Source organism: Bombus terrestris, chromosome 4, assembly GCF_910591885.1.
Source record: "Bombus terrestris chromosome 4, iyBomTerr1.2, whole genome shotgun sequence".
Lineage (NCBI taxonomy): Eukaryota > Metazoa > Arthropoda > Insecta > Hymenoptera > Apidae > Bombus > Bombus terrestris.
Window position 1 is genome coordinate 1,989,662 of NC_063272.1, and position 25,696 is coordinate 2,015,357.

General features: G+C 34.2%; 1 protein-coding gene and 2 long non-coding RNA genes across 11 annotated transcripts; 1 reads left to right on the plus strand and 2 right to left on the minus strand.

The window, feature by feature from the left end:
- The first annotated feature begins 57 nt into the window (after window positions 1–57).
- LOC125384872 lies at window positions 58–25,325 on the plus strand. 7 transcript variants are annotated; one of them, XM_048404961.1, is made up of 4 exons: window positions 154–289; window positions 17,532–18,148; window positions 19,401–19,567; window positions 20,448–21,256. In XM_048404961.1, the coding sequence occupies exons 2-4, from the start codon at window positions 18,088–18,090 to the stop codon at window positions 20,715–20,717; spliced, it is 498 nt and encodes a 165-aa protein (XP_048260918.1). In that variant the 5' UTR covers window positions 154–289; window positions 17,532–18,087; the 3' UTR covers window positions 20,718–21,256. The 7 variants fall into 7 exon arrangements, 5 of the variants coding, with proteins under 5 accessions (XP_048260921.1, XP_048260918.1, XP_048260922.1 ...); XM_048404962.1 differs by lacking the exon at window positions 154–289 and adding an exon at window positions 17,255–17,330; XM_048404963.1 differs by lacking the exon at window positions 154–289 and having other exon boundaries at window positions 17,403–17,705; window positions 17,794–18,148.
- LOC125384876 lies at window positions 714–3,825 on the minus strand. Its single transcript, XR_007223714.1, has 4 exons — window positions 3,766–3,825; window positions 3,379–3,687; window positions 1,122–1,255; window positions 714–1,006 (listed from the first exon to the last, which is right to left on the minus strand). It is a non-coding gene; the product is annotated as an uncharacterized LOC125384876 (long non-coding RNA).
- LOC125384886 lies at window positions 5,760–6,706 on the minus strand. Of its 3 annotated transcripts, XR_007223728.1 has the most exons (3): window positions 6,485–6,694; window positions 6,019–6,293; window positions 5,760–5,942 (listed from the first exon to the last, which is right to left on the minus strand). It is a non-coding gene; the product is annotated as an uncharacterized LOC125384886 (long non-coding RNA). The 3 variants fall into 3 exon arrangements; XR_007223729.1 differs by having other exon boundaries at window positions 5,760–6,293; window positions 6,485–6,706; XR_007223730.1 differs by having other exon boundaries at window positions 5,760–6,304; window positions 6,485–6,706.
- Window positions 25,326–25,696: the final 371 nt, after the last annotated feature.

Sequence of the window (25,696 nt, forward strand, 5' to 3'; positions counted from 1 at the left end):
GCGACCCGGCGTCCCCTTCTACGATCGACCCCCGGAGCTCAATAGCCAATCAGCGTTACGCATTCTCCAACGTTCAAAATCCTTCCGTTGATTCCACGGACGGCCGATGTCAGTTATGCGAGGGGGTGGAAAGCACTTTTGGCGGTATCACATGTTGCTTCGCTGTAAACATGGACGATCTGGATTTGATTCAATTATCCAAAGCGAGAGAAACGGTGTTTGAGTGATGGCGCGAAAATTACCGATTTCGTTGCGCATATTGACAAAGTTATGGCGAGGGATCTGTATGGTATGTACTATATAACTTTTTTCGCGGGCTATGTTTCTTTATATTGTATATCGAAGTACGCACCTAACGTTTCAAGAGAAGCTTTACATGTCTTGTATAATTTGAACTGTAGTTTAGATTTACAACTTTACTTTAGTCTTTATGTTTTCTTACTTTTCAAGAGGTAATCTGCGATACTTGTAAATAGATACTACATATATATGTACGTTAACTTGTAATGTGTAATATTCCTGTTTGGTTAGGTCTATATTTTCTAATGTGACAAATATGTGTATGGTGGCCATCTTGTACAAGTAAACTGATATTATTAGCGTAATTTTACAAATTACAAGTCATCAATTATTCCTTTTTCCAAACAAGGAAATATACGAGGAAAAATAGAACAGATTCTTACGATTATTTTTGTGAAGTTTTGTAATATACGAATTAGCATTTTTTTTTTTTTTTTTTTTTTTTATTACATTTGAAAAAATCATGTATTCAAGTATTCATGAGAAAGGGGAGACAGAAAAGAAATGCAAAGATGGAAAGTTTCGAATATGTAAAACGTAGTGAAATCCGTAAATGATTTCATAACTGCTCTTGAACATTTCTTACAAACAAACGAGTCATCTCATACTTTCCTACAGGAGAAGTACATATTCATCAGAAAAAATTCCATTGATGTTGTCTATGAATGCTTATGCATCCAGCGAAGTCTGTGATTATTTTCTTTATCTGGAAACATACGTTATAGTTTTGAAGGTTATTTATACATTATTTGTTCACAATCGTTATAAAAAGACCGGAAATGTATTCAGGTCACGCACATGCTTTACTGCTTTATACGTACCATCGATGTTAAAAACAACTCGTATCGAAAGGATTAATATAATTTTTATTTAAATTTTTTATTTCGTATTCATAGACGAAAACTGTGTTGTTTGTCCGCATATTGGTAAAACGATTCCATTATATTATAAAGTTCTGAAAATCGATAATTTTCGTTATACATTTCGTTAGTTAAAATAGTTAAATGACTTTCCAGAAACAAGTCATGCTTCATGGACATTTTGAGCTTAGTTAACGTAAAAGTTAAACCTTGTTCTGTAATTAGTTAAGTTACATGAAATTAAATGGATTTCAAGTAGCTGGTATGTAAATGATACTTAAACTAACATGTAATGCTTAAATCGTAAAATAAATATACATATAAAATCAGTTAAATTTAGGGAATCAATATCGATAAACGCGAAACTATAAATAACATCTTTAAGTCAAAGATTATTTGAAAGAATTTCATTTTCACTTCAAACTTGAAAGGATATTTCAGATCAAGTAAATAACAAATTTATACCGGTATAGTGATCTCATGTTTCTTGAATTCAAACAATTTGTGTAATCGGTACGAGAATGTATGAAATATGGGATATTAAAGAGAATCGCATTAGGCATTATTGCACCATGTACGTCATAAATCTTCGATGAAAGCTCAGAAGTGGACAAAAAAGTTTATAGCTTCGATAAATAAACTGTTCTTTGTAAATGATAGGTTAAAAAGTAGGTAATCAGCATTAATATCAATAGGATATTCCATGGAATAATTTTAAGAATCTTTGTATTATAACATATCCTTTAGATAAAAGATAATTGTTAGTTTTATAACGAAGAATCCACAAGTGTTTCTACAGTAACAAAGTAATTAACGTTTCCTTAAGGGACTAATTCTTGTTACAGATTTCTTTCACCTTCATCTTTGAAACTATTCATAAATTATATTTATATCTTTCAAAAAATCACATCCTAATCCTTAATAATGCTCACAGTTTTGTAGTATTTAATATCTTTTGATTTATTCGAGATTTCTTCAAATCTAATACAGAATTCAAAATGTTTCACTTATTTATTATAGTCTATAGATTATGCTTATAGACTTGGTTCATGTATGTATTATACTTGGTTCATGTATGTGTATTATACATTATTGTATTTAAGAATTTATATGATCGTCCCATGAAATACCTCTAGTCTGTAGGAAACAGTCTGTTGCTACTATGGTTTAGATGAAAGAATATTATGACATGTCGTTTAACTGTATGATACCATCTATTAATGTACCAAGGATGACTTTAATGACAGTCTAATAGATATTGTGCTACAACTTTGATCGACGTGACTTATTTCTATGATGCACGTCGACAAGCTGATTTCAGCCAAATCAAGTCAAACCAAGTTTCTTATGTTTAATATTCATATAAACTTACTATGCATGTACGTAGTTTGTTTCAATAGCATCTACGTACTTTAAGAAACTAGTTGATGACGTTGTTTCAATAACACAATCATAGTGGTTTTTAGAATAATCATGATTCGAACGCAGACTATTAGGGGATGATATGTTTTAAGAACAAAAATTATAGTTTTCCCTTCTAAAACATGAGATTGAGATTGAAATAATTTTAATTCTTTAACCATTTAACTCTACCTTAATAACAAAATACAAGAACGTGTTAAGTATACATTATTACTAATTTAATTATTTATATCACTAATAAACAATATTCTTAATTCGCAATTCTTATATCATTGAACTATACTATTAATGAAATGATTTTATATAACTTGCAATTCAATGGAATAAAAACATGAATGAAATATTTAAACATACCTACATTTAAACATACCACATAGATTTCCAATAATTTTACGTAACTTTATGAATTAACACGTTACAATATATTTTGCACATATATATACGGTATATATCTGTTACATTTATCAAAAATGATTCTTGTTCAATTACATTCGCCACTTATATCGCGGAAGCGTAAAATTATTTCAAACAATATGAAAATAATTTATCGTGAAAAATATTTTACGTATTGTTTCTCGTTTTTATCGTAAATTAAGCACGTTCCCATTTCTTGCCATAAGAAATAATGGATAATCGATAACAACAGCGTAACGAAAGTAAAAATTATTGTTCATTCACGTTTTGAACGTAATTTTATCAGCTGTACTTTTTCAGCTACTTTGATTTTACTTAATTTCAAAGAACATATTTAAATAATAGCTGGCTTAACGAATGACATATAACGTCGAAACATTACCGCGACTGTCTTGAACAGATTTCCGCCTGTAGATGACTTTAAACGTTTCCGTATCTCGTAATTTGCGAGAAACGAATCTCATACATTTCTACGAGACCTTGCTCTGTCCATCTTGCAGTTCCTTCCTTGATTGACTTTTAAATTTCCCCCTGGATTCTAGGCTGTTTCTGTCATATAGAGTGAAGAGTTCGCTGGCCCTCGAAGCAAAGAGACAAGCACATAGAAAGTCTGCCTTTGGGGTTGGAAGTAAGCATAATTTACGATACGATGATCTAATCCCTTCATCACGCTTGGAATATACATGGTTGCCTGTAAAAGGACGCAGTTTTATATTCAGCAAGTTGCAAAGAAGAGATCTATGTCATTTTGTGATCTTATAGTACTCACTCGAGAGAAAAGGAAATTTTAATCAACGTTATATAATATTGATGAAATCCAATTGCTGGGTCAAGAAGAAGAGAAAAATATCCTTCGCCATTGATAAGAAATATTTCATTTGACTTTCTGTTTTAATATACTGCGGGCACGAGAAAATATTTGCGCGTGTCCATATTTTCCAATGAACCGTTTTCCTATCAGCTTTTATATTTCAAATCAAATCCTTATAATCGTATGAAAGTACCATTAAATAATATCAAGTTTAATACATGTATCATGTATTTATATTCATATTACTTAAATACCTTTCGTAGTCACTGTATAACTGCCATCTGTGGATAATACATAATTCTCTATTTATTCCTTCTGTAGCCGATATTCCACGACATGCATTATTTATTGATTTGTACGTGTGTCCACAATAGGTAATTTCTCTCTATGTGTATTCATAAAAAAAAATTCGTTGAATTCAAATCAGATAATGGAGGAGATTATTTTATTGGACACGTTTATTCTATCTATTCTATCGAGGGTTCGATTTAAATGTTAAATAAAAAGTACGGTATATCAAATAAATAGGATTAATTTTTGGATCTACGCTTATCAGATATTTCATACTTCTCTCATTAAACATGTACTACAAATTTACAAAGTTTTAGATTACTTCCTTGTAACATTCTCTCTCTCTCTATATATATATATAAATATACAAATATGTACATATATGTAAGATAGTAATCCGGGGATAATTCAGGGATCTATTCTGTAGTCTGAAAATCGAGTTTTTATTATGGAGTAAATAATAAAATACAAAAATAAACAATTAATATGCGTCTATAACAATAAATAACAATAATTATATAAACGGGAAATAACAAGTCTTTAGTACAATGTTTACCTGAAAATCGAGAATCGCTTTTCAACGTCCTGAGCTAGCGATCTTTCTTCTTCAGTCTTTAAAGTTTTAAATAACTATTCTGTAACCTTGTCTGTCTCTAATGTAACTCTCTGTCCGTCCGTTCGCGAAAAATTTGCTTCTTAAAATGATCGTCCATAAAACAAAAGAAGGTCTGTCCGTGAAACACAGCCTGTCGTGCTACCCGTAAAACAAAAAGAATCCCTATCCTACATGAACTCTAGGGAGTTTACACCGCCCCTCGAATGGGGAGTGGAACAGATTCCCTTCAGATCCCCGATTACCGTTATCCACTTCATATATGGAGTTTGAAATCCTTCTTAGAATTATGAAAGGTCCTTTCCTAATTTCTTCCAACTTATTTCTATTCATTTTTTTTCCGTTATGGGTGAAGACCATATCACCGATTTTAAATTCATGTTCTCTTCTTTTTTTATCTTATTTTTGTTTGTTGATTTCGAAATTTCTTGTTGAGTTTTTGAATGCTTCTTCTCTGTCTCTTTTTAGGTTTATCTTATTCTCCAGTATTTCCTTAGGGACGATTTCAATCATTTTTCCATTCAGTAAATGATTTGGGGCAAACCCCGTTACACTGTGTCTGGTGTTATTGTTTTCTTCTATGCTTTCTTCTGTGATTTTTGTCCAGTTTCTCTTATTTTTGTCTGAATTACATCTGATCCTGTTTACTAATGTTTGATTTACCCTTTTGTTCAGTCCATTGGAGGATGGGCAGTCTGTCGAGGTGAAAATTAATTTAATGTTCCTTTTCCTGGTATACTCTTAAATTTCTTTGGATGTCATTACTGGGTATCGGTCTGCAAGGATAATTTTTATGGAATCAGTTTCTCCTGTTGAGTCTATAAGTTTTATGATATCTTCTGTGTGTTGTGTTTTCAATGTGGACATAAAAACAGCCCTTGAAAAATGATCGATGAGTATGTGCATGTATTTCTTTGGTGAGTTGTTATTGGGTGAAATCGACCTGGGAAATTCAGTGCTTCATAAATCACACAAGGTTGTTTCTTGGACAGTGGCTCTGGCTTTCTGTCCAATCTTGTGTTACTCCCTTGTGTTTTTCTTCCCTTTGTCTGATATTGCCCCAAGAATCTGATTAAGCCATTTGTTGATTGTACTGTTTCTTTATCGATTTTATCTTGAATGTGTATGGGTAATCCAATAACAATTAGATTTATCCCTGTCTCTTCAGAAGTCTTCCTCCTTACTTCCAATATTAATCATTCCTTTTTTATGACATATTCAGTGAATGAACCTGAAATGTATTTAAAGTTATAAGTGTATCGTACTGCAGACCAACCTTTATTGCCACAAGCTTTTTGAACTGCCACCTTCCAATTTTCCCAGTTGTATTCTTCATCCTTCAGCAGATTTGCTTGGTACCATTCTGATGCTATTTTTCCCAAATATTTCTTCAAATTCTTGATCCTTTTTTCATCAGTTTGGATTTTGTATTTTTCGTATTCGGTTTCATACTCATATTAGAGTATGGAAGGGATGCTTATGTGAAATATGAATATTTCATACTCCAATCTGTGGCTTTTTGCGTTCCATCAAATTGTTTTATGACAAAGTCTGTGCCTTCTCTCTCATGCATGTTTTGTTTCTGGAAGATCTCTAATAATGTTTCTATTTGAAGATTGGGCTTTTCGATTTCGGTCTTTATTTTCCTTGTGGGGGGATGATCTCCGATTCTTTTAAGTAAATATCTCGAAACACGAAGTTTAAACTTGTACCGATGTATGACGCTGCCGTTGCGTCATCCATCGTGAGTGCAATGTTTCTGTAATGGCTTACCTTGGTTAAGTTGTTTGCGGCTTTCTTCACTATCGATAAACTGAATAACCGCGGATGATGATCTCTTGCTTGATATTCTGGAGGAAAGACATCACATACTTCATCTTTTGGTTTTCTTATGGATTCTTATGCATTCTATTTCCCCCCCCCCCCTTGCGTTCTCGTTCATGGCGATACGTAGCTTCACTTCTAACGGCATGGCGTAGTGAAAATCGATTTGTAAGATCGTAATTTGGTGATAATTCAGGGATCGATTCTGTAGTCTGAAAATCGAGTTTTTATTATGAAGTAAATAATAAAATACAAAAATAAACGACAATTAATATGCGTTTATAACAATAAATAACAATAATTATATAAACGGGAAATAACAAGTCTTTAGTACAATGTTTACCTGAAAATTGAGAATCGATTTTCAACGTCCTCAGCTACCGATCTTTCTTCTTCAGTCTTTAAAATCTTAAATAACTATTCCGTAACCTTGTTTGTCTCTAATGTAACTCTCTGTCCGTCCGTTCGGGAAAAACGTGCTTCTTAAAATGGTCGTCCGTAAAACAAGGGAAGATCGGTCTGTCCGTGAAACACAGCCTGTCGTGCTACCCGCGAAACAAAAAGAATCCCTATCCTACATGAAATCTAGGGAGCTTGCATATATATATGTATCCTTTTAAAATTCTAAAAAATTATACAGATTCATAAAAATATAGTTGAAGACTTTGTAATATAGCGGTTTTTAAATACATATATATAGTTTTTAAATAAATGTTAAATTTCTTCCGACTATTCGTATCACATTACGATTATGTTCTTTTAGTTCTATAGCTTACGAAGTTAGTTTAGAAGTCGAGGCTTACCTCACAGGCTTACACAAAAGTATTGGTTGAAGTTTTCCTATCAAAAAAAAAAAGTAAAAAAAAAGGAAAAAGTTTTAATCGCTTTAATCCGCAGGTTGTAGTTAACACGTTTGTGTTTCGATTTAAAAGTTAATTCAATTAATCCATAATATCGAAATGTTGCTAACTGTTATCTTATATTTATTTTATATTATTTGATATTCAATCGTTTGATGAATACCATAGATATCTGATATTTAATCATTTAGATGAATTTCATAGATATGTAATATTTCATGGTTAGATGCGTTCCATCAAAGTTTAATATTCATCTGCCCACGTTCTCTAATGGAAGATTATATATAAACTAATATTCATAACGTTTGAAGACATTTATAAAATAATTACGTAACACTTTATGTTAATTTGTAAGTTATAATCGCTTTAATCCGCAGGTTGTAGTTAACACGTTTGTGTTTCGATTTAAAAGTTAATTCAATTAATCCATAATATCGAAATGTTGCTAACTGTTATTTTATATTTACTTTATATTATTTGATATTCAATCGTTTGATGAATACCATAGATATCTGATATTTAATCATTTAGATGAATTTCATAGATATGTAATATTTCATCGTTAGATGCGTTCCATCAAAGTTTAATATTCATCTGCCCACGTTCTCTAATGGAAGATTATATGTAAACTAATATTCATAACGTTTTAAGACATTTATAAAATAATTACGTAACACTTTATGTTAATTTGGAAATTTAAATAAATTAGAGAATTATCAACACCATTCGTTGTTATAACGATGCTTAATAACTCGGAATACAAACAGCTTTCAAGTAATCGGATAAAATTTATTATGCTGCCAAAATAAAAGTATGATTTATACAAGGTAAAATCTCCTTTGTAAGTAGTGTGATGCTCGCAATGTCAGGCACACAAAGTATACGCGCATATTATATCACGTAATTTCAGCTTTATTCCATCTCTTAATCGCTTGGTTTGAAGAAGCCGTAAGTAACAAGCGAAGCCATAGCGTAAAATAGTTTTATTAAACTTGTAAATAGATATAAGAAATATAGTCGTAGTATCCAACTGCAAGTTCAAATGCGAAAAATAACGTTCGGGAAAATTTGTGACATGGTGAGAAATTTTATACTCATATCCTAAATTGATAACATATATATTATTTGTTATATTATATATTTATTTGTATATATGTAAACATAATATCTATTAATGAAAAAGTTAATTAAGAAATATTCCATTATTATTACTATTCGTATCTATTATTTTTCATTTAATAAAAAACTAGCGTACACCAACTCATGTTCATTCTACTGATCTTATTTTTACGGTTCGAAATATATATATCGAATTTCGATTTTCCATCGTGTTTCGCTTATGATTCATAAATATTAATTAGCATGCGATTAATTGGTGTTATAATTCAGAATGTTCGATATTCATTTACATTTATATTACTTTCACGTTATAGTTAAATATTTAACGTTGGTTAAATATTTTATTATTTGAAAGACTTGTGTCTATACTTCATATGCGACAAAAATTGAGAATTATTCACGTTTTTTAATTTAACGATCCTACTTTTATTTCAATTAAATCTCGATTCTTAAACTTTTATTTATTCGCGTCAAAATTAAATCCTAAGCTTCAATCCTACGCTTCCCTATGTAAAAACCTTTTAATCCTTATTTTTCGAATAATTTGCGAGAATTGATCTTTGCGCAAGAATTAACGCCACTCAAGTACTAATTGATTCCATCTCCAGAGCGCTTAAGTGACATTCGATTGTCGCTTGAGTAGTTCTTATCCTCGCTGTAAAATACGACAGAATTTCGATTATGAGACTACTTTCTCACGCTTTTCCATTCCACGCCGTGATTCCGCTCGCCTAACTACTCTTTCGTTATAGCGCCGATCACACTTTCAACAAGGTCACGATTAATCTCGATAATGAAATTTCCATCACTATCGCAATAAAAAAGATTATTCTACGTTATGCTATATCTTCTTTTTTTAATTGACAGAATGCATCGATACGTTGATCGCCACGTGAATTTTATAGATTTTGGCCAATAGATCGAATAGAAACACAGACTGTGATTCTACGTGAAAAATAAGAAAGATAGGAAAAACACCTGGTATGATTTATCATAATTAATTTTTTTTCATCCGAGCATCGAAATTGAGGATTTGACCGGTGTACTGAAATTTTTACAAATTTTATTCCACATTTTCCACTCGGTTTTTCACGTAGAATCAGTAATTGCTCGCTTCTGCCGCAATATTTTTCAGCCCATTTACATTATTAAAAGAAACGTTTTACTTTTCCAAGATATTGTATTACATTCGCGCACTCTTCTCCGACAACGTTACCTAATTCCTTCATATCGTCGGAAATTCCTTGGTCCGTGAGATTTAGCCTATTTTAGCGATCCTGGAAAATTCAATGAATAACAGTCGATTCGATCGATACGAGGAATTTTAAAGTTCGTTCCTCGGTATTCGTGTAATTTCATTATTCGCGTTTCATTCGTTGGAAACTTGCGTTAATTTGTTTGCCAACTGGAAGTTGCATAAGTCCGTCGATTTTTATTTCCACGAACTGTTAGAATAGGATAAAATTTTGTTGCCATAAATTGTATTTAACGCGGAGTTATCAACCACGAGCTATTGTATAAAGCTTATTACTTATTGTATAGAACTTTTACTATATCGTAGATCAATAACGTACTAAGATTATGAAAATTTATGATTTATTTATGACTTATTTATGACTTATTATTTATTATTATAATATTAAGACTTATGTACGCGACTCGAATATTTATGTATTCTCCTTCAATATCCTTAATCCCTTCGATATGACGTATAAAATTTACAAATTGCCATTTTAACACAATTCAAATATAGTTCACGTGGACTACACGCGAACGATGTGGTTTCGAATTTATTAACTAAGCGTTATACGTTCCTCAATGTGGACATTACTTATGTACATGGAATGTACGATTATAGTTAGAAACGTGGCTGAAAATACAGATTTGTTAATGGTATAAGTTACAGTTGCACAATGATGAGTCATAGCAGAAGAGATCACCATAACTTCGAATATAACTTTTATCGTTACAATTCTATGTTAACGTTGTATTTGCATCTGACAGTTTGTTGAATTGCGTGATATCACGAAGATGGCGAACTAAGTTTAACTTGGTTTAAGAATATAAGTTTAACGATAAGTGAAATCTACCAGTTTCTTCTCTTTTTTCTTTTTATTTTGCTTATTTCCTTATTTCGTGAGTTTCGTATAATTCTCATCTATCCAGGAATAATTTAAATGTAGAAAACAATTCAACGAAATGAGAAATATACGTTTGTTTCATGTGCGATTAAAAAATTGCATCCGACGGATTTAATATATCAATTAATAAGTATTATATTTGTTTGGAATGTTATTTCTGCAAAATTGTTTAGAATTGTTCTTTGGATATTTAATAATATGTATCTTGTAAGTTAACGAAGATACTCGCGATTTGTTGTTTTTTTTTTTTTTTTTTTATTCATTAATGTAACTTTTACATACTGCTGTGTCCGCTAAAATAAATTCAGATATTATGGAGGTTTCAAATACGTAACGACAAGAAGATATTGTGGCTGGAAAATAGTAGTAAATGTTGAATATGTCGATGTTAAAACGTCTTTAATATATTCGGTATAAATATATCGAATTTAATTTATTTTCAAATTACATTATTATTTAATGCTCGCGATTAACAACCATTTCCAATTACATATTTAATGATGCATCTATTATCAGAACTTATTAAAACATCATATCTCATCGAAGATCACGTTATTCTGTGATTGTTTCGTACTCGCTACGTTTTATGTACGTATACGTAATGAGAATTAAAATTTATCGAAGGAGGAGCTGCGGTCTGCGAATAATTTTTTAACAAAAGCGAAAAAAAGAATCGTGTTAAATCTAACTAAGTATCTCTGTCTGTTGTTAGAAATATTACGTTAAAATTGTGTACGAGACGAATAAATCGTAGAGAAATAGGGAATCGAAGAGGCAATTATGGCATAGAAATTAACAGGAAAAAATAATCTTATCTGTTAATTTTTATAGGATAGTTTGCTTTTTAATTTTTATCTATAGGCATAAGAGTAACCATTAGAAATACTTATAGAAATTTAATGGAATTTTCTGTTAAAATTACATCTACCTTGATTGAAGGAAATTTTAATTAATTTCATTCTTAAAACTCAACGAATCAAAGTAAATGCTTAACATTCGTCATACATTAATTGAATTCGCTAAAATTGATGTACTAAATACATTTCACCAGGATGAAAATGTTTTAACGTTTGCATCGATATAATAGCGTTTGTACTGGTGTATTTATCGATGATATGTTTACTTGAAATACGTGAAAACAAAGTATAGCTACAACAGCCTGTTTAAAAACAGAATGTAAATTATTGAACGTACTTTCGTACTGTGACGATAAATCGTGGGGATTGTTAATGAATTATTATGCACTCGGTAATAAAATACGCTTGCAAAATACAACATCTTTTTGCATGGAAGCTTTGATATTGATATTAAATATGCAAACAGGATATACAGCGTGATGAAGGCTATTCATTTAGTTTGCTTATTACTTTATAGAATGTTATAAACGTTAACTTCATATAGTTTAAGAAAATTATCACGGAATACACGGAATCACGTTGCACATGGAACATTTGCGGTGACATTTCAAAGGCTGATTAACAGAATGTTGTTATTGTGCCGTAGAGAAATACGATTAGTGCGCGGAATTTACTCGAAACTATAGTAGAAAAATGGTAATACGGCGTTTATTTAATTAGAATTTCATTTTACGTTTTAATCATTCTTAAGCAACCTTCCTCTTCTATATTTGTAAAAGAGGAAACGAACACCTCGCTTTTTTTCTTCTGGTAACTTCAATCTTGTAATTTTGCTAATAACTTAACGTTATAATAACTAAGATTAATATATTGTATAATAAAAATTCGTAATTCTTTCGAAGATTGACGTTATGTAAGGGTAAAGCTGTAAGTAAACGTTGGTTTATAGATATGAACGTTAACGGTATAGCAAACGTTTATTAAAGTAATAACGCAAATAATAAATGAAACATTTCCTTAAAAATGAAAGCATGTTGTTCGAATGCAGTTGATTGTTACGTTTGACAGCCTATAAAATTTTTCTGAGAGTCGTGTTAAATAATGAACGTAAAAAATATTACTTTTTGCATGATTTATCATTAAACATGTTTGTTTAATAGAGCGAGTAAAACAGTCCCGGAAGGATTTGAGTTCTCATCGACCCTTTTTTCCCAGAAATTACGCTCTTGGTGCAACAATTTCAACAATTTTCAGCGGTTGCCAAAATTATTTTAATACAACTTTCAGCTGAAAAATTGTAAGAAATTGTTAGAATTTAATATTAGGAAAAAACGTAATATCGATGTTAAAAGAATTTATAAAGCGACACAGAAAGGACTTATTAATTTCTCGAAAGCAATTGAAAAGAAAAGCATGTTTCTGTTTTTGGGAAGCTTTTAAAGTCAGGTGTTCCATATTAAGTGCAATTAACATGCAAATATTTATATTTGCGCAGTTCCTTCATTTTGAAATATTCGCAAAATTTGCTGCATATTTCGTGTTCGTTCCATCTTCCGAAATGAAAATAAAAATTTTTATTCAATGTCTGAATATATTTCATTATATTCCATCTTTCTCATGATTGAAAGTTTCTTCTTCTTTTTAATAATTATATCGTAGCAAATACACAAAGATATTCATATTCATACACAAAGATATAGATATTCATACACACAAATCATAAGATATTCATACACAAACATATTCAAGATATATATAGATAAGATTTATTTCATCCTCTACGTTTCCTAAACGTTTCATGGACTTTTGCATTTTTAAAATTCCCACAAATGCACGAACATCCGCGATCTAATAATCTAACGATGAGTCCGCTATTTCGGAAGATATTTCTATATTTTGGGTAAATCGTTGCTTTGTAATATTTGACATAAGAGATGCTCGTTAACGAACGCGTAACGTCAGATATCCACGTTTACCGCGACTCTTTCAGGAGAAGAACTTTGCAGCTAGGAGAGTTTTAAGGAACTTTTAATTTAGAAGAATTTTAAAGAACGACCGTAACATGTATATTCCGACGCAAATGTCGTTCCTGATAGGAGAATCACACAGTCGAGTTCAGCAATCGAATCGATGTTCAACAGATGCGAGGGCAGAAGCAGACGAAGAATAAAGAGAGAATAAACACGCACTCGTTAAATCAGCGCAACGAGTAAAGTAGATCTAGCCATTATTCCGTTCTGAAAAGGAAGACGAATGGAAGAGGAAAGGAAGGTTCAAAAGAGCATCGTTCGCTTTCATTATTGACACACGCTCACGCTAATAACGGTCATTGAAAGGCGAACGGAGAATGAGAATTATTGAAACTTGGAAATATCGAAAGCTTGAAGCTTCGCTAATTAAGAAAAGTCAACTGTCATAAACGTCGATGAGGATCCTATCGACGGAGAGTTAAGAAATTTAATCTTTTCCCTTTACGTTTGACTCGAACGCGAACAGTTCGATCTGTTTCTCGTTTGAGGAACGACCTAACGAGTATACAGAGTCTTTCGCGTACATTACTCGTCAGAAGTTTCGAGTCATTGCGCGTTTCATCAAATTTTGCAGAATTTAAAGAATCGAAGACTTCGCTTTGATAAATTTTTAATTAAAGAAACGTATAGTCGAGTGCAGGCGATTATTGCTGATAACTGTAACATTTATTTTAGTAACGAAATTGACAGGAGATTTGGCAAAGATAATACAGGAAAAGTATTTTAAGTTTTCCGTATACGAGGGAGAAAAAGTTTAATTATTTATATCGTAAAGTGGCGTCAGGGAAAACCGGTGTCTTATTTCATGAATCTGAGTCTTCTATCGAGTAAACGTTCCTCTCTAATAAAATCTATAACGTGTTAGAACGATACAACAATTTTAGTTATTCCGTAGAGTATCACGACAACAGTCTTAGACCATTTGCATGATGATCAGGATCGCATGGTCAAGCAGAGAAGTAAGTGTCACTGTGTAAAAGAAAAATAGTATCGGTGCATGACGTAGGGATGATGTACGGTGGTAAAGCGAAAGCTGAAGGACATTCGAATAAAAAGAAATAATAAAAAGAAAATAGTTATCGGTTATACAATGTGAACAAAATTACGTACGTGTTTAGAGCAACGACGTTGCCTACTACAGTTGGACGGTAACGAGCCTTTAGAATTTAAAGCCTGGATATTACTCTCGCGATGCTCGTCGATTATACGATGGACATTTTTCTAATAGTTTACAGTAAAAATATTCCTACGTCCAATAGATTGAATTTCAAGTTGAAAAATAATATTAGAAAAGACTGAAAACTTCACGATTCCTAGGATTACGTGTAACATTGCGTCTGCGGAGCCAGAAAATTGATCCACGGATTGGTCTCAAAGGAAAGTTATTTATAAGTCAAAGAGTATCGTATTGCATCGTTCTTTCTTTATTCGAAGCACTCGGGAACGTTCGCTGTAAACATTTCCATTGTATCGCGATCAACGAAGAATGATTCGTTTCGTAACTGTAATCTTTTCTTTTCTTTTCATCCATAATGGACAAGACGAAACAAAGCGAAAGGAAAGTTGTACGTTCTCAATTACTCCTATACGGAACAAAGATGAGAAGTTACAAGTTATAGTGATAAGGGGCGACTTAATTGAAAATTACCAAGACACTTGACATCACGCGTTGCTCGAGAGCGAAGTTACGCGGATGTTTATATCGTCTGGGAGTCCCAGAGCAGCAGTTAAGGGTTAATATCGAGAGCGCAGCGATGGTAAACGTTATAATAATACAAAGTTCCGATATTCTCTAACTCTAACCATTCTACAAATTTCATCTTTAAACGGTATCGTGATCTGGTCCTGGTTTAACCAATTGGCTGTTTTCCACGAGTATACTCGTCACGAAGAGATGGCAGTATTTTACGTTACGACGAGCCCCGTCAGTACTAAATTGAAAAATAAAACAGTCGTTTCGTAACAACTTAATTCTATATTATAACAGCCACCCGTACTCCGTGTCCGACGAGTATACTCGCCATCGCTTACTGTTCGCGACACACTTTTAGGTACACGCTTTTCAAAGAGGTCGCAACGGCTAACTGCTAAACTTTTTTATTCTGACATTGAAATTTAACAAGAATAAATCAATATCAGCGGCAATTTCAGTTCTATCCTTGGCACGTAAATACAATATAATTTACCTTTAACGAAAATGAACGCAATTATTCGTAATTATTCGCGATACTATTTACTTATATATTTTCCTATGTTGTCTTACGTATCTGTTATTTGTAATAGATGAGATCGAACGAGAAATATTAGAGGATCAGCAGCAGGGTTAATTTATCAGTGTAAAAATATGCGCAAACTTCCACGATCCAGTTATAACACGCGATATAATTCGCTATTTGCTTAGCTCGCTTCGCCAACTGCCAGCCTCGCTATCTTTGTCCATGAGGATCTATTAAGATTATCATTTTAATTACACGTTGGTCGATCGCGCGCGAAACTCGCGCCAGTTACAGCGTTAACTTCCTTTGTAGTATTCATGGTGAAATCGCCAATTCATTTCCACCGTCTAACAAGAAAGACGAAACGGACGTATTCTCGGCGAACGCTTCCCTTTCGCGTCTCTGCCGTTCTTCGAATCGCTCTGCTTCAACGCAGTACAACCAGCCAGCTCTCTCGTTCGACAGCTGACAAATTGCCTGCGTAACTTGTTTGCCGCGACCGCGAGAACTATGTTTTAAGTCGAATGATCGTCAGATGTTACGAACAATTGGAAATTATCTTCATTTCCCATATCGCTGGCCGATGCTCACGATCTGTTCAGTTTGGAAAACATGGAATAGCTCGCTGGACGATTAGTTTGAATTTTACGGAATCGCGTTTGAGGTGGAATATGCCGAGATCGTAGAATCGTTGACGTTCGACTGCTCCCACGAATACTCTGGTGTCTGTACGTTTTATCAGTCGAACCTAACATTTCTCAGTGACGGATAAGTTATGGTATCTGTTAATAATCGTTGAGATATCATTGCAATCAAGTAAGTGCACTGTATCATACGCGATAACGAAGTTACTCGATTATTCGAATGGTATGTACTGGGATTAGTTTCGATGGATGTTTGAATGATGACGGTATATTTGGCCAGCATAAGCACTGATCCCTTCCATGTCGATCGCGTTTATCGATATTTGATAAAGAGGTCGTTTGCAAATTACATTTACCGTCTACTGTTGCTCACGAAATTATTCCAACTCTGATACGTGCTTCTTTATAAATATATCGCGTGTGTACGTGTATGTTACATATTATATTACATATCGCATATTACATATTATATTGTATTTTAAGTAACAAGATATTTAGTGCGAGTGTATATTTTGCAGAAATTCCAAAAGTGATTAAACAGTCAATTATCCATCACATCGATGCATCTCAATGTTCAATGGGACGGTATTTAGCGTCTATAACATGTTGAAGATAGCTCTTTATGGTGTATCTCGTGGAGGAAATTAATTTCACGAAATTAATTAAACAGTCAATTATCTGTTGTACCGATACATCTTGATATTCAATGGAATAATTTTTGATATTTATTGTACGCTCGAAATACCTATCTATACTATGTACTATTTCCCCCCCCCCCCCCCAAATATTCACCACAACTATTTTCTCTCTTTTACATTTGCACTTTCAGGATGATTTCAAATTCTACCAATGTGATCGGGATAGTCGTGTTTCGTTACAAAATGAACAAAATCCCGAAGTCTCGTGTAACGGGCTATAGGAGGCGTTGGTTCGTTCTTTAAAACAGAATAACTTTTCAAAAATTGAGTCAAACAATTTGTTTCTTTCCTTTTTTCTTTTTTTTTTTTTTTACGAGTTAGAAGCATTGGAAAGATTAACAATAGGTTACGTGTAAAGAAATGTTGAAAGAAGTACAATTAGTCGGAATAGCGAAGAAGAAAGTAAGGGTAGCTTTTTACAACTTTTCTAGCTGGACCTGTAACGAAGATTTAAATAACACATTTCGAAGATTTCCTCTAATTCGTCGAGCAAAATTCAAATGGTTCGGTCCACAGTTGCAGACGAGTTATTTCGTTCGAATGAACGTACGAAACGAAAGATATTTTTACGGCGAGTGTCGGACTATTTTAGCTTTCGAGGCATTGTAAGTTGAATTTTAGTTGCGGTGTCGACAAATCATTGATTCAGTGACAGTGAATTTTCTTTTTTCTGGGTGTGATGCGAATGCGCAGAAACTTTGACGTCAAACGTTCCCGCTGAACGAACAGGACCTTCCGGCTGCCATGGATATTGATTTTCCATGGGCTTCAAGGTTTCTGGAGCAGCTGTACCCATCCAGCGCAGACTCTGGCTATTCTCAATATGGCTGTCTATTGTACCCAAATCCGCTCGTTTTGCGTTGCAACGCGCTCGCCGCCATACACCAGCATGCGATCAATGCGCCAAGGACATCAGCCGATCGCAATTTAAACAGCCGAATTTATTTTCGAATGTGACGCGCTAGACGTTATCAACATGGCCGATACATGTACCCTGTCACGTACTTCCTGATCGTCGCGTCTATCTCCATGGTCGTAAGCATCAATGATAAGCCTCGCATTTCGCCTCTTTAATTCGACGCGTTTCTCACACGTTTCGCCACGAATCAAATTACATTTTTCTGAAATTAAAAATTCGCCGATACGCGTTGTCCATCTTCGGTATTTACGAGAGAAGAAAGCGATTCTTGCGCCTTATTCGTCACGCCGATTTTCACGTCGATACGATCGGAATACCAAAGTTGTTCGACTCGACAATGTATTGACCAGTTAGCCGTTGCGACTAATGCGACTAAAATGCGTTAGAAAGGACAGAACAACTACTTTGTTCACGCTGTATTATACTTTTTTCATAATAATTATTTATATCTCTTCATTTGTTCGTTTTACCTGGTCCTGGCTTCCAAATGGTCGAAACGTCTTCAAATTTACGAATATATTTTAGTTTTCGCTGAAATTGCAGTTTAAACAGCAAAAACTGCTTTTTACGCGTGACGAGTATACTCGTCAAGAGTAGGTAACTGGTTAAGACGGAAGATAATTTGCCAGGATAGACAATGGCGGTATTTCGTCTTTGAGAATTTTTAATTTGAGGAATTTTTCTTTCAACAAAGAGCGTTTCTGTAATGGAAAATGGAAGTTTCTGTTTCTTCCCATTTTTCTCTTTCTTTCTCGAGGTTCCTTTCAGTTACATGACCCTATTTGTTTTACGAGCAAGTTGCGTTTTAGGAGCGTGTTTTGTTGAGGGAGTTTTCACTAGATGTCTGAAGGAACGATGTTTCGTCTATTTATAGCGAAGATCTTCCTCTACATATAAACTGCATATAGAGGAAAGTGCACCTGTTGAAGCCATCACTCGTAGGTGTTAGCCATTTGTGTTACGAATCGTGTAAACAACGATCATCGTACACGGTGCATTTAATTCACTTTTCTTCCGTGATAAGCTTCCTAGCAATCTTGTCAACGAACGCGACGAAATTTCATCTTACGCATATCGCCGATGTGTCTGTAAATGTCAAGACTAATATCTATTTATTTTTACAAAAATGTACAAAAATCTGACGTTAATGAAAGCACGACACATTTGTTTGAAAAATGAAAGAAAGGAAGAAGTAGAAGGAAGTAATTTCTAAGAAATAAAAGAGAGAAAGATGCGAAGCTACTTATAAAGTAGACAACGATTTGCCCAACGTCTTACGTCCGATTCCTACATCGATTTTAATAATCTTTAGAAATCTAGGATAAATCACGATTTCTATTAATTAATACGTATTTGTCGGTTGATTGTGTCCGATGATCAGGCCAACTGTTAACTACGGAACATCGAACTCACGCAGCGTCGGAACGAGCAAACGATTTATGGTGTCATCAGTGTGATACAATGGAAGATGGAGAGAGATGCGCCAATCTGACCGGAAACTTCACCACTTTCGGGCACAAGTGCACTGGTGATAAAAGGACCTGTATGGTAATGACAAATGATAACAGCGATTCGAACGCTTGTTGATTATACACAGGTCACGCACGTGTTTCAGCAGATGTTTGATATTTTGCTTTGATCGCGTGCTTTTAAAGCAAACAGAATATAGCAAACAGCTAGCTAAAAGCGATATTAGTTATCGTCAACACGAGAGCGAGAGAAGGCTGTTCAAGATAGAGACACAGTTTCATTTCGTTCATAACGCGATTAGTGTTTGCAAATGTTCAATATAGTCGATCAATTCAGTTTCATAATAATTACGTACTTTATTGAAATTGAATCCGCTTTATAGGAACATATGTACATGGTGTGCACATTTGAGGGAATATGCAAATGCAATTTTTTATTTGTTCTTCTTATTTATTGGTAATCAACAATGATATTGGATATGATATAATTGTACAGTTTGCACATACACGGCAAAAATATTACGAAATCCGTAATCGATATTAGCCGACCGAATTAACAATGAACGAACCGTATTCTCTGGAAATGATGCGAGATATTCTGGAAAATTGATATTCCCTCGACTAAAAATATGTTACGTTCACACTCACTCGTGTTCGTTACAAGTTCCAATGTGAAATGTCATACAGAGTGAAACAAGGAATTGTTGCAAATATTAATTTAATTTTAGTATCAAGAATCATTCTACGTACATGTAGAATTCTTTCTCATCTTTTCTTTTCAGTCTTCTTTTTCCTCTTTTCGCTCGATACTATCAAGTTCGTGGTTTAATGCCGCCCAAAATGAGCTCGTACTCGGACAAAATTAAAAGAAATACTATATTTTAGCGTACGAGTGTCTCTTGCGATCCGAAGTTTAAAATCTGCAAATATTCCTTTCACGTTTGCTTCTTTCTCTTCAGGTAAAGCGATTTTCTTACACTACCAGCACCGGAGATTCAATGTCTAGTCCACAAACTTGGTCGGTGGAGAGAAAGTTTACTGACAAATGCGACTCCGGATGTATAGTGGTCGGTGAACGAACAAAACTCTCCGCTTGCACCACTTGCTGCGAGAAATCGTTTTGCAATATCGGTACCGGTGCTCCGAACGATCTGACGATAAGAGGGATCGATCTGTTTCTAGCTTTAGTATTACAAATTACATTAACAATTATCATGTATCCGTCCTGACATTGCAGACGAAGTAACACACGATCGTGAATCATTTTAGTCGCCGATGAGAATAATTGGTTCCATTAACGCGTTTATACGTACATTGTAACATACACTGTAATATTACACAACAACACGATACATAAGATTTGTCGCATTACCAATGAAAATGCTGTTTTCATTTTATAAATGTGTACATGGAGTTTCATTCCTTATGTGTTTCATAATAATATTACGATGAATATTGATTAATAAGTCAATAAAATTACGACGATATCGATAATACGAAGCTCAGAAATAAGAAAATAATAATGATGTTCTCGTTCTAATGATGTCGATAAATCAAAGAACAATTGATAATATAAAAAGGGGATGTTCTTAAGAATACGATGCTCATAATTATAATAATTACGAATACAATCAAATCTACGAGAATGAGATTTAAAACACTGCTAAGTTATTACTCGATCGTTCAACGAACCAATGTAATTTAAATTGTAAATTTTAGAAAAATTGTTATAGCAATACACTACCAATAAATTGTATAAAGTAACAAACTTTCCTAAAAAGAAAAATACTCATTAAAACTCTATAAATAATATAATAATAAATACTTTTTATCGATTTCCATTTTTCCATTATCCTCTACTTAATTCCCAAGGATGTCAATGAGAAACATATTAGGTTGTTCCAAAAGTCTCTGTCTGTTTTATAAGAAAATAATAGATGCACAACATTTTTTCTTTTATATTATTTTATTGAATTTTGTATGATCCGTTTTCTACTAATAGAACAAAATGGATCATAATGTAAAACAAAAAATGATGTGCATCTGTCACTTCCTTATAAAAGGAAAGAAATTTTTGGGAAAACCCAATAGAATGGGAATTTTCTCGTGGACACATAACATTAGAAAATTGTACACAACTTTTATTTAAATTCCTTCGTACGATCTCTGTACAATATTCTTTTATTAATTATACCTTAATTTTCTTTTTATTTTACTTTAATTTTTAAGTATCCTCCGATTGGTTTCCAATTATTTTGATTATTTTGCAGGAAGCGAACAATTTTAACGATCGGCATATTTTTCGATACTCGTGAACAAGAGTGTACAACCTGGACGTTTATACACACCCACATTTCTCTCAAACGCACAAACATCCGCATTCCGTTTATAATACTAAAATTTCGCTGGAAACAGGGAAACGCGAGATCAGGTATCTACTAAATCGCTTAAACTATATAGTTTATACCAGCGCGTTTACAGCTGTAACCAATTAACGTAATTACACTGCCTAAATGAAAGCATTCAGTTTATACTCGTGCATTCTGTTCTTTCAACAGCATCCTGGAAATCTGCGTGTTATCATTTTCGTAGAAATCGAGAGAGCTTAGGTTGAATGTAGATCCGACATCGTCAAACGGAAAATTACAAAGTTCTTGAATTCCTGGAAGGTTCTAACGGGATATAGGGTTTTGTTCCAATGGAAAACGCATATTCGTTTCTAGGAATCGGTTTTAATTAAATTTCCACATCTGTGAACAAAGGGATATGATTTATCGTGCGATAGCATATAATGAAAACTAAGGCAAAGAATGGAATTTTTTGTTTTTCGTAGAAAACGTGAGACGACATCGCCTTGTTAAGAGGAAATAAAACCATTCCAGGAAAGAATAACGATCGTCGTTAAGCGTAATGTAATTTCTTTCTGAAGAGTCAGTACTAATCTATCGCCCACGCGTAATGCCTCGATGCTAAGCATCTCTCATTTTGCATCTCGTTCGTTGCCATTCATCTCGTCGTGTAAAACGCAAATAAAATGGAAAGAAATATTTTTTATTCCAAGAAGCAATTATTCAAACAACAATTTATCAACGGATAAGAAAATCAGAAATGTCCCTTTCAATATTTTTCAAATTAATATTAAAACCATCTTTCTCTTCTTTTTTACACTCTTACTTATCTGAAATTCTTTATCTCCTAATTTCGATAAACCATTTTACAAAACGTAGGCTATTGTCCGTTTTACGTTTAACTGTTATGAAATTTTGCAGTCCATTTACGCATAATCTTGCGAGTAAAGTACATTTTGCCAAAAGTAATCGAGCGTCTGTCTACTTTTGAACAATACTGTACCCAACAGCTACTTACAGTGGCTACAAAAAGTATTTCTGTATTATTTCTACTATTCTGTTTATCCCAGCGTGCTAATCAATTATATTAATTGAAAGCATATTAATTGTCCTCTGTCTGCAAAAGCCTTACCGACATTTACACGCTGGATCGTTTAGGATCATGCAATATCTGTTTACGTTCTCGTGTTTTAAAAAGTGTGCTCAAAAATTCTTGAATACTCTTGCAAGTTGTTAGAATATCTTCCAATAATTTTCATATCGATACATGTGAATCTTTTTAAGCGAAGCGGAATCTAAGCAAAAATACGAAGAAAGTGGAAAATCGCTTAAAGTCACTGGTCGAAAACCATCCACTATGCAGATGGACAGATAAATTTCGCGTCACTTGATAGTACTATCGTATGACTACGAACTATTGACACTAGCTGAAAGTGAAATGTAACGGCTGATGAAAAAAAATTGAAAAAGATAGAGATACGTAAGTATTAGCATTAGGTTGGCATAAAAGTTTCTTTCGTTTTGTGAGGAAATAATAAATGTACATTTTTTGTATCATATTATTGTATTGAATTATGTATGATCTATTTTGTAGTAATAGAATCCATTTTATTTTATTCGTACAGAATTCATTAATAATAACATTATATTTCCTTATAAAACTAAAGAAACTTTTGGGACAACCTAACGCATATAAATACCTTTTCACAGCTACTGTATAAGATTATAAAAGATACTGATATACAGGATATTGTTAGCTGTAGCTGCACAGCCACCACGCACTCAGCATCGCAAATATCGAAAGCCCTGAAGAAAATTTGAAGAAGAAATGCTGTAATTTTATAAAACTGAATTCTAATCGACGAGACGAGTAAACGTGTGACAGATATCGTAGAATAGAAAAAAAAGTGTGTAATAGGCAAAAAAAGAAATGTTTAATATAAATTTTACTTAGAATTCATACACGTAAGTAGATATGACTTTTCTGCCAGTCACTCACTGTGCATTATCTGACATAATTTATCTCTCGTACTTATTCTTTCATCCAGGCAAAGGAAGCTGTCGGAACAGATTTAATTCCCGTTCATTAGATTCGTCGCCTTACTGAATACGATATTCTCGAGTTCGCGGTTCAAGGGAAAGCGAAGAATTCTGGTGGGGTCGAGAGCAACGTTCAAGATGAAATCCTCGGCCCTTGTTAAATCGTCTCGGTCGGGGTCGAACAATGCGTTCGCCAGCATCCTCGTTTCTCGGTGATTGCACATAAAGCTGCCATTATTAGAACTTCAGCGGGCGGAAAGCGCTGGTGCTTTTTCCAGTCTCGCGTTCGCGTTTACTCTTACGCACAATTCGCCGCTGCACTCGCGTGCGTTTCCAGCCGCGTTCATCCGTCCATGTGGCTGCCAGTCGTAACGCGAAGCTCGTTCGTCGCGTTTACTCCACTTTTTTCATCGAAAAATTTTATCCGGAATATCACGTTCGACTCGACGACCGATTAATTATCGTATTTTACTTTCACCGATGGTGCATCATTTTCATGGGAAACGTTTAAATTTCCACGTGGTGCCACGTGGTGGAAAAATTGGCCATCGGTTGCTGCACGACGCTCCTTCGTCGCGTTTATTCCACCTCTTCGGCGAAACGTTCCATCCGGAACGTCGCGATCGACACGAGATCGAAATTAATTATATTCTACTTTCTCCGATGGTGGATCGTTGTTGCGCGAAAGAAAATTAAATTCCTACGGCACGTGGTGAATAAATTGGCCACCAGTTGCTGCACGACGCTCCTTCGTCGCGTCTACTCCACTTTTTCGTCGAAACCTTCTGTCCGGGGGTATCGCGATCGACCCGAGATCCGATCGATCGTCTTATCCTTCCGTCCTTTTCGCGAAAGTCGTTCGAATTTCTGTGACGCGCGCGTGGAAAATACTGGCGCGAATCTTCGAGTTAGTGAGAATCTTTGGCTCGAATTTGATGATTCGTTCGCGTGGGAATCGCACGGCGAGGCGTGCGATTGTCGCGATCGCTCTTATCGCTCGCTGCACTTACGTTCCGCTTCGTTCTACCGACTACTAGTTTGCTGCATTCCCGGTTACTTTACTGGTGGTGAATCGTTAATCGACGCGAGTTACCGTCGACGAGTTTGTTACGATACGCAAGTACAGTGGAAAAAGGAGTTTAGCGAAACAGTTTCGTAAAGCTAAACGATTGGACGAATCGAAAGGAATTGGAAGTCGTTCTAAGAATTCTGTTCGAAGACAGCTTTGAGAAGGCGAACGGCGATTGAAAAAAGAAGAAATTGAAAGACGTCGAAGGAAATCGAGAAACGTTCGAATTCAACGAGGCAGTTTCGTACGCCTAGAGACGATGATCGAAGGAAATTGAGAAAGATTCGTCTGTATTTTAAGATTCTGTATCAATTTGGTATAAATAGGTCGAGCAAATATTCACGGTTAATCTTTTCGATAAAGCACTACCTACAAAACCACTGCATTCTATGATTTCATTTCATCTCTGGTGTACCGTAGAATCGTTCCCTTCTCCATTATACGATCGATTAAACAACACCCTGTGTATTAAAACCAACGACTCACCTTCGTATTACTTCCGCGCGAGCTACGTGATAAAGCGCGAGACATTGAAAATGTTAGATCGCGAGAGTATCGTCGCATCCGCGTCTATATGACGCGGAGTTTCGAACGCGTTACGAACCGGCGAAATGAAATGAGAATATCGGGTCTGCGAACTAGCTGCTTTCATCGCGATGACTACGTCTGCGAGTGAACGAGCATGCCTGACGAGTTTTGGATAGCCAGAAAATCCTATTGAAATTTCGATCAAAGCGCGCGAGACATGACG